The 10,250-nt window shown below is 46.0% G+C and overlaps 1 protein-coding gene across 3 annotated transcripts; it reads right to left on the bottom strand.

The window, feature by feature from the left end:
• Positions 1–297: 297 nt before the first annotated feature.
• LOC131289120 (putative lysozyme-like protein) lies at positions 298–6,188 on the bottom strand. 3 transcript variants are annotated; one of them, XM_058318323.1, is made up of 3 exons: positions 5,987–6,188; positions 5,039–5,123; positions 298–3,530 (listed from the first exon to the last, which is right to left on the bottom strand). In XM_058318323.1, exon 3 carries the CDS (start codon positions 3,068–3,070, stop codon positions 2,135–2,137), a length of 936 nt encoding a protein of 311 aa, XP_058174306.1. In that variant the 5' UTR covers positions 3,071–3,530; positions 5,039–5,123; positions 5,987–6,188; the 3' UTR covers positions 298–2,134. The 3 variants fall into 3 exon arrangements, with proteins under 3 accessions (XP_058174306.1, XP_058174307.1, XP_058174308.1); XM_058318324.1 differs by lacking the exon at positions 5,039–5,123; XM_058318325.1 differs by lacking the exon at positions 5,039–5,123 and having other exon boundaries at positions 6,095–6,185.
• Between the last annotated feature and the right edge of the window lie 4,062 nt (positions 6,189–10,250).

Raw genomic sequence — 10,250 nt, 5'->3', positions numbered from 1 at the left:
ATTGGCAAGAATTCTTACCGTAAAACGCTCCAACTACAGAAGGTCGGAGCCATGAGAATTGGTCGAGTAACTGCAATTTCGTACCGAAGTACAAACGATCTGATCGATTGATTATGTACCTCGACCAGAATAACCAAGTAGGAGCCAAATTTCGACGCATGGTCGGAATTGACCAAATCACAATTATTTCGTTTGGCATGAGTATAGTAGTAAGAGTAGTAAAGAAGCACTAGTAGCTACTATGTAGTAAAATCCGCAAAATTATATATCTCCCTCAAAAGATAAAAAAAAACAACAAATCTTACACACTTGCAACCCGCTCTTGGATTGCAAGCCGATTTTCGAAGTATGGCAAGTATGGGAAGAACAACGCAGAAAAAGATAACGTTCTACGATGCGCGGATGGCGGAGGAAACTGCAACTGCAGTCGGGTGGTACAAGTGGGTGCGACCTCTAAAATGCATAGAATATAACTTTACAATCACACACGCATCCTTCAAACCTCTTAGCCTTTCTCTCCCTCTCTTTCTGTACACCTCATCGCAACTGTTGTGTTTCACTGTGTGTGTGTGTAAAAAAAAACAAATCTTCAGACGCTGACTCGCTAGTCTATCCGTTCCCTGCATTCTGTCTCGCAATGCACACGTTATATCCAAACTAAAATGCTCCAATTCCGACTTACGGTCGGTAGTTTTCGGTGCATCTCTCCGTACCCTAGCCACCGTTCTCCATACCTCCTCGATCGACAAGTTCATAAAACGGGCTCTGCCGCTCTGCGACCTTTTTTCCGATAGGCTGTACCGTTCTCTCCCCTTCTCGCTATTCAAATCTCACTCAAATCTTCCGTTATCCTGTCAATACAACCGTAGTAGTGCCGATCACTACATTTCCTTCTGTCTTCGCATAATCAATCTTGTCCCTGTTACCAATGTAATTATCGTCGCTTTTACCGTAATGGATCGTTCAAATAAAAGTAATAACTTGATCATTATACCGAAAACAGAACGGTCCAAAAAAAAAATAAAGAAAAATAGTCACAAGAATTCCTTTACATACATACAGGTAAGACTAAACTCGTGCACGCCTCCTACGATGCTCCATCCATGCATGCTGTCCAGCTGCTGATGGCGAACGCTTCTTCAATTCGAGGTACTGCTTAACCTTTTGCTCAACATTACGATCACGACGCGACAAACAGCGACGGGACGACGCTTCTACTCCTTCAAGGGTTTCTAACGGCGACAACACGATTAAAAGCTGATGGCGACGGTTTGCTACGGGGGCCAGACTGGTAATGATGTCTGCGGCGTTTTCTTCGGCCGTAGAGTACACCATATACTTTTAGACGATGAATTTCCTACACCAGCGTACCCGTGTGTGGCATCGCAAGGAAAATGGTTGTCTACACTGGGAACGACCGCTGACGAATGAGGAAGAGAGGAGGAAAACACGGCAGCAGCATCTGACGATATCTGCTTCGTGTTTGTGGAATAACCCGAAATATCCGTCTTAAAGGCTCGCGGGTTGCAGTGTTGTGCTTCGCAAAGGAGAGTACGATCGGCATTCCCATGCGTCTGTACAATCCCTGTTTTCTTTGAGTAACCTGGCGCGTTACGACGGTCGCACGATTATCATATTCATAGGTGCTCCTTTTTCGCGCTTTCTCTCCGGTAGTCAGTTGCTTTTCTTTCCTGATACCTTCTAAACCTGCCGGTCGTCCAGTCGATTGTAGACTCTACCATTTTATCCTCCAACTCAACTTTCCCGACGAGGGTTTCTGTCCCGGCGATACCCCGAGACAAAATTGGCACCCCAAGCAGCATCCCCCCGTTTACTCGGACTGATGCTGCTGCTGCTGGTGTTGCTTTTTCCTCCTTCGATTCCGTTTACGTTGTTGCGATTGCTCCGGCTGCTGCTGGAGTTCTGCAGTTGAGCCATCGGTGTCCTTCCCCTGTTGTGTCTCCGCATTCTTCGCCTTCATTTTATCGCGCTTCGACAAACTCGTAATCGATACGATATCTCGTGCGCCTGCATCGGCTGCTACTACCGCTGCCGTTGTCTTCGTCGTTGTCGTCGTCATGATCGTACCGTTGAGTTCACTACCGTTGCTGCTTATTGTGGTGGCGACGGATTGTTAAGCTTGTACGTTGAGGATCGTTTTCAGACTGTGCGTGAAAACGGCAGCGTGGCGATTGCTCACCTTGGCCGCGGCCGAAGCGCACGACTTCATCGCCTTCGTCCGCAGGCGCGACTGCTGGTGCTGCTGCTGATACGACTGCGACTGCTGATAGAACTGCTGCTGCTTCAGCACACCGCCGTTGGACGCTGACGAAGACGACACTCCTGCCAACGACTTCTTGCTATTCTGGTTGCCCGAGGGCGCCATCATCATCGCCATCGACAAGGAACTGCTGCTGTTGCTAGCGCCGCCTGCTCCGCTGCCGACTGCCGTCCAGTGGACGGGTGGCTTCGGCAGCGCGGTGGGTGCGGGTGCATCGTAGCACTTGCTGCCGGCAAAGTGGGAAAAGTTCGGCGGGGAACCTGATACAGGTGCGCCGCCGATACCCCCTCCGACCCCTGCTCCCAACGGCGAGCAAGACATCGAGAACGGGAAGCCGCCCCCGTTGCTTGGGCTGGAGCGTTGGTTAAAGCTATTGTTTGAGCTGCTGCTGCCGCTGCTGCTGTTGCTGTTGTTGTGGCGCGAGCCACCGCCCGACATACGGCCACCGGTCGGTGAAGACGAGGGTTGCCGAAGTTGGGGCTGATACTGCTGCTGCTGCTGCTGCTTCTGTTGTACTATCGGTATAGCGTTCGACGAGGAGTTGATACTACGGAAGTAGTTCGTGCTCGGCGAACGTTGTCCCCGGCTGCCTCCACCATTTGCACCGTTACCGTTACCACCCCCACCACCTCGCTTGCCGCCATTCCCACCAGCAACATACTGATGCGAATACTGGGAGGCTGCACCCGGGCTGTTGCTCAGCTGCTGGGGGCTGTGGTTCTGGAAGTATCGCTCGGTGTTGCTGCCACTGCCAGCGTTCCGGCCGTTTCGGTTGTGCGAGTTTGTCATCGCGTTCTCGTCGTTCCACAACACTCGATCGGTCCTTTCTTCTTTCTTCGTTCTGTATGATCACTCACTTGCACGGTTTACCTGAATTTTATAACGCTATTTACAGTATTATTATCACGCCGCGGGCATTCGAACAAAACAAGAAACCCACTTTATGTCCTATAGGGACACTTTGCTTCTTTCTCGCGCGTATGGCGACGTCTTTCGCCAACTAACGACACTTTGCACTCGCTCGCCAACCCTGCTACTGCCACAGCACTTTCTAAAACCTTTCTAATTCTCTCTTTCGACTAGCAGCAAAAGATGAGAACAGAGATGCACACACTTGTTTTCCGTTGTCGTATCAGTTTTTTTTTATCTCACGAACTCACTACGCGCACTTCTTCCTTGATTACTTTTCCGCTCCTCTTCCTGGATGATGCGCGTGTCTGCAGCAGTAACTGGACTTTTCCGTCAGCTTCTATAGGAGGAGGGGTGGAAAATTTGATGCTATTAAAAACAACTCCTAAATATACAAAAACACTCAGAGCCTCAGAGAATCGATGAGCAGCGGACGTTTTATCGATATGTGTCGTAACCATGAACATGAATATATCCAAGTGCTTCTTTGTTCAATATCTTTCCCTGTCACTTGAATCAGGAAAAGCTTTTCTACGAGGAATGGATGGGGTGGTCTTGGTTCAACGCATTCCGCTTCTTGTCGTCGCTTGCAACGGGAAAAAGGAGCGAATCGCACCTTTCTCACACCACAATTCCGACACTTCCCTCCCTTGACACTGCAAAACCCACTTCCTTCCTTCTTTAGCGTTCAATCACAAACGCGCTCCTTTCACCACGAAGGTGGAGGAAACGAATGGTGCAAACAATTTTCTCTTTTCCGTGTTTTTGCAACGAAATCAATCACCAAAAATGCAGCACATAAGTTGACTACTGCTCGACTGCTGTTGTCCTTCCCTGCGTGTGATAATGTTTTTCTCACAAAATATTGAATTGAAATTAGTAAAACCCACCACCAAACTAAACACTCACAGACACACAACATACCACACCCGCGAAGCTAGGAAAATTATTGGTAGCTCTGGCAATGTTCGCCAAGCTTGGTCTTGCTATAGCTGGCCGCTTTCTCTTCACAAAACATCGGCTTTGAAAACCAGTGTTGAAGCTGGTCGAATGGAAACATTCAACAACCCAATGCACACGCAACGAACATACACCGAGGGAATGGAAGCGCGACGTCGACGCTACTACTGATCACGATCGATTCACCAAATGCTGCGACTTCGCGACTGGCACACAAGCGACTGACTGCCTTTCTGGAGGTTACCGCAGCAGCGATTACTTTCGAGCACCACCAACGGACAAAATCAAACGCGCACGGAGCAGATGCGGGTACACGGGAGGCGGAAAAGGGGCAGGCGCGCTCGCGCTGCCACACACAACATACAGGTTTCTTCTTGCTCGTCTTGGTCGCGTTGGTTTTCCACCTTTGCGTTGCCTGCTTCGCTGATGTTGCTATGCTGCAGCTGCGGGCAATCTCGCGAGCCTTTTCTCTCCTCTTCAAGCGCTATCGGTGTCCCCCTCTTTCTGCTGGATTGTTTTTGACCCCGTTTGCTTCGTACCCCCTGCTGACGAAACCAGTCTTCAGTCCCCGTTGTCACCGCCACGACACATCCGTCGATCGCTGCCACGATCCCTGCCCCGCGGGTTGATTTGGAAAACGGCTGCCGACCCTCGCTCTGCCTGTGCTTTTAAATGTTTTGCTTCGCTACGCTTCCTGCGCAGCTTTGATGCAACGGCCATTCAATGAATTACGCTGTTTTGCTGTCCAACATATTCGACGTAGCTGTTGTGGTCAGCAATCATTATTACTATCAAGTTAAAAAATAACACTAAGTTTCTTTTCAAGATTCTTCGCTCACGCCACACTTCTCGCTTCTGAGTCTTCTGAACACTCGTTAGACAATTTACCTCGATTCGAGCGCCGCGTGCATTGACGAATATCGCTGTTTCTTACAATTATTATTGGTGTATATAAGGGGGCCGTTTTCACACTCTGTAAAAACAAGATGGGAACAATTGAAGAAAGAAGACGTTAGCTACGGCTGTTTAGCGAAAAAGGGGATTTTTAAAGGTATAAAATTTCTCCATATGCACGAACAAACTGGAATTTACAAAAATTATGCTTGTTTAAAGCCCAAGATTCCCTCCCTGACACGCTGGCAGCACTGCCCAATGTTTGAACATTACTCACGTACACATAGCAACCCGACCAACCTGGTACAGGAAAGGTTGCGTGAATAGTCCGTGACGTACAAACACAAGATGGCGGCGCTCATCTGGTACAATGCAAAAACACATTTTCGTCTTCTTCCACATTGTAACACGCCATTGCTATTGTTCATGAAACGCGTCATGGAGCTAATGGTAGCCAACGTGACCACCACCAACTTCAAAAAACGATAGAAGGCTATACTGAGTCTATGTGGCAACACAGCACAGTGAAATCGAACACCACAAATATCGCGCATGAAAACGAAAAGAAAAAAAACACAAAGGGGGAGCAGCTCAACTCACGTACTTCAGACGTTGGCTCCAGGGTCATATGCAGAGGGGCTTATTCAATTCATCCTTTGTCTTGCTGCCAGCTAAGAAATTGCTAGGTATTTCTAGAAATTACTATGCTGCAACGCATACTTTGCATTGTGAAATCGATTTTTCACATTGCGATAGTTTGTAACAAGCTGTAGCACCGTATGGCAAACCAATCCGACGTGCAAACAAAAACAAAAATTCAGTGTTCGTTGTTATTTCGAGCAGAAAATTTTGGAAAAGTTCAACCCCCTCGGAGGATTGTTATGTAGGGTTAGTTTTTTAAACATCGCTGCACTATACATTTAAAAATTTGCAAACACTCACGGAAAATGGGTATCATTCCACTTCAGAACGGCTTGGGTTTTCCGCTTTCCACTTTTTTTGCTTCCCAGACTTTTCCTCTATCGCACTCATGCAATCTATCTCACTCACTCTCACACACTACGCTCTCTTCCTCTCTCGCTCTCTAACGTCTCCGGGTCGCAGGACCGAACGATCTACTACTCCGACTCGTAGAACCTCTTACATCGAGACTTCTCTTGCAACTGGCAACAACGGTCGTCGTTCGAACGTCGTCAACTGCGCAGTACGTGTTGTTAGTCGGTGGAAAAGAGACAGCACTCTAAAGTAACAAGGTAGATAAACCTCGAATAGCAATTTAGGAAAACATTTGCCAATTTGTTAATAACTATTGAATCTTTCAGCCGATTTCCACCATTAACCTTTTAAATGAAAGGTCTTTTCAAGACTCTCAACTTTGTTGAAGGAAGATTTTACCGTAGTTTCTTGTTTTTGATAAAAACCGCAGGTGGGAACGTGTTCGCCCAAGGGAGCGAAAAGGTAAATCAGGTTGATTTTCAATTTAGGTTACAAAAGCCAATTCTCGCATTACTTTTTGGTTCCTTGGCCGATTTTCACAAATGAGCCCTCAAACGGAAGGTCTTTCCAAGGCACGTAACTTTGTCTCAAGTAGCATATTACATTTTGACGTAGAGCATATTTGGCTCGGATTTTGGGATTGGGATTCGGATTCGGTGATCCGGATCTCCAAATGAATTTGAATCGAAAGATTGGAATCCCAACCGGGAATCGATTTTCCCAACTCTAGTCCGAACGACGACACGGTGTAATGGCCTTATCACACTGGTCACCAATGGTGGCATGGAAAAAGCACTGGATTGTCAAACGACCATCGAAAACGAATGACATTGGAGTGGCTGGGGGTCCGTTGGTGAATGGGCTTACCCGTATCACCGAGCTGTCATTGTGTGGAGTTTGCTGTATCTGGCATATTAAGCTTGATTTGAAAGTGATTCATGTTTTTTAATTTTATTAATAATCAATTAAATAAATAATAAGATTATAAAATTTCGGTATTTTAATCTTAAACTGCCGAAAACCGCATGAACCAAAAGTGAATTATATAAACTCCCACTCCCAGGTGGCCTGCCTTATCACACTACCAAGAGGCACCATTGTGTCAAACTGGATGCCAAAACTAAATTTTGACAGTTCGGTGGCTTTGCAAAGCCACCATTGGTGACCAGTGTGATAAGGCCATAAAAGAGACAGCACTCTACCAGGAATAAGGTTGATAAAGCAATTTAGAAAAACATTTTGCCAATTGGTTAATATCTTTTTGAATATTTCAACGGATTTTGACAATCAACCCGTTAAACGAATGGTCTATTGAAGACACGTTCATATTCGGGCCCTCCGGTTCCCCTGACACATGTTCCAAAATCAATTACAAATTAATAAACTAAGTCAACACGCATTCACATGAACGTGATTTGGTTTAAACTAAAGAACGCCGAAATCCTTACCAAACTCTTTTCAATTAATCGATGCATTTGTTTAAGGAAAACGAGGCACTTTTTGTAAAACTTTGCAAACGAAAAAACTGAAAATATTAAAGTGCACATTCAAATGTGAAATATTTTGGAACATTTCAATCCGTTTTGGACATATTTCGCGGCAAATTTCCTGGTTCGACCGGTTCGTGCCAGCGCTTATTCCCAGCTGCGCTCACCAGATGACGCTAGTGAGGCCACCAGAGAACCGTTTCGGAGAACCGTTTCGACCGGTTCGGGGACCAATCAGAAGTCGAGGCCGGGTCGTGGCGCAAAGCGTGTATGCACTTTGAAACGAGTAGAAGCACTTTGACAAATATTACTCATGCTTGATCTTAACTAATCGATTGGAGAGGAAGATAAAAGAAAGAGCCAGATCTAGGTAAACATCTATATCGATGCCGATACTAATTTATCATTCATTGATGCCTACCCCACGTGTTTCCTGTTTTCCACGTGGGCTCATTGTTTAGAAGCTATTCACAACCACATACAACAACCACAATGCAATTGCGAAAGAGCTGCATTGACTGTATAGTTCTTAATCGATTGTGTCTGGCATTTGGACCAACGGGAATGTTTCATGATACATAAAACTACCGTTAATCGAATAGGTTTTCCATGCACTTAAAGGGTTGGGTATTTCAAATGTCAAGCCAACCAGTTAACCCTTTGAGTGTGACAGTTGATAGTAATCTTATCGCTTCGGACCTGACGCCGCCGCTTATCAGGCCTACCGGGTGGAGTTAACCTCTCCAGGACCGCTGTAGTGTCCGAACGATCGAGCAAACACTCCTATGTCCGGAACATCAATGTCAAACAAACTGTTTTGCTATAGCAAGGGAGGCTGAGGTGATTGGTTTATTTTCTGCACTGTTCACCCGCCCTTGTAGGTTGTAATGGCGTCGAGGTATTGCTTCCTGATAACGGGGGCTCATCCCGATCGTCAAACAGCGCGGATGCTGCTTGATCTTAGCTCGGCGAGGAGCATACTTTTCAGTTTACATTGATTATCGCCTGCACACGGATCTCATTAATTTTCGCTGACCTGTGGAGGTTTCAAGTTCTAAAATCTGAAGCATTCTATCACGAGAACGTGTACGCGTGTGAGGAGGTAGAAAAAAAGAATCAGAAGATCGTTCGTTTTATTTTACTATACAAATTCGCACTGCGAAGGTGAGTGATAACAACTCCCATGTATTTAGATGGGCTATTTCCGTTTTACATGTCCAGTTGTACAAGTTTCTAGTGGGTAAAATATAGCCGTTAAAGATTTGGCTATATTTTATGCACTAGATAGATACAGATACAAGATTTCTCATCTAGGTGGTTGTGCTTTCTTTTAAATTTAAAATTACAAGATGGAATGAACCGAGTTTAACTGTTCATCACTTTTTTATAACTACTTGGTAATCCGTTAATCCGTTATGGACTATATCAATATAAAGTTAAACTTCTGTTACAGCTCCATGAAGGGGAGAGTATTTGTCCCCTCAGTTCTCAGGCAAGCAATTTAAGTATGCAACAGTCGCATGTTTTCCTTAATCTGCCATCAGTATTTTTCGCTATCAAAACCATATGGGAATATGATTTCCAGGCACTTCTAGAGAAAAACTTCCTACAGGATCACGTGTTGACCCCGACGGGAGAGTGAGTGAAAGGTTCGAGGTGTGAAAAGCGGACCAAAACATTTCCCAGTGAGCCTGTCACGTTTACGTGCTTATTTGAGCTGAATTGTGCTCGTTGATTACCCATTTTCCACAAGCTCCGAGAGTGTGTGTGTGTGCTATTTGATGACGTGCTTTGAGATCCACATTAAGCAAATTGCAAAGCTTTTTTTCCTACACATACAGTGTAGATTAGACCGCGGCACTGACAAGTTCCCGATGGATGGATATAGTGCTGCCGTCATACATAAAATTTGCATGTACCACTCCGGCGCTCAAGATTTCATCAGTTCAGGGGAAGCGGACCTCAGGGAAGGGCATGCAGCGATTATCACCACTTCGGGGCTCGGACGAAACGAAACAACTTCATTTAGTGCATTCAGCTCAGTGCGGTCCAAGCGATCGACATTAGCGGACACACAATCTCCGGAACAAGTGCCTCCGAACGGGAAGTTGTTCAATCCGGGAAGGAAAAACTAATCCGGGATTTCGGTTTCAAAACAAACGGTTCGATAGCGGTGTTTGGTGTAATAGTAATAAGATTTTAAAACGTTTTTTTCTTATTTCCCCTTTTTCATCTTAACAATTACACGAAATGAATCAACGATGGTAAGTAAACGTACCCTTTACCAGCGTCTAGACAAAGCGGTTTACGTCGACGGTGCACGTCTCGAAACTTGATCATCAATGAATGTTGTATCCGGAGATGATCATGATCATTACTGCATCGATGCAGGCACGAGCGTACAGTTTGTACCACCACCGTCGAGTGTTCGGCCTGGGGGGAAAACCTTCTCCCTATCGAGCCCTCCGGAAGACAATAGAAACGTGTTGGATTGTTTTTATCAGTTTGAAGTAGCGCGAAGGCGTTAGGTTGCGGAAGTTACGCGCTGAACCACCGAAGGGTCGCCCTTCGATGGACCGAAGAGTTAGTTAAAGATCAGATTGTCAAGTGCGCGGGCACATTGCTGCAGTATTGGCGCCTCCGGCAAACAGTGCCGGTTGGACACTGTATGTTTGTTTTGTTGCGGTTTTTTACTACACTCCTATCTCATTGAATCGACGGGA

This window comes from Anopheles ziemanni, chromosome 3 (assembly GCF_943734765.1).
Source record: "Anopheles ziemanni chromosome 3, idAnoZiCoDA_A2_x.2, whole genome shotgun sequence".
NCBI lineage: Eukaryota > Metazoa > Arthropoda > Insecta > Diptera > Culicidae > Anopheles > Anopheles ziemanni.
The sequence above is the reverse complement of the archived record's forward strand: the minus strand, read 5'-3'. Positions and strand labels throughout refer to the sequence as shown.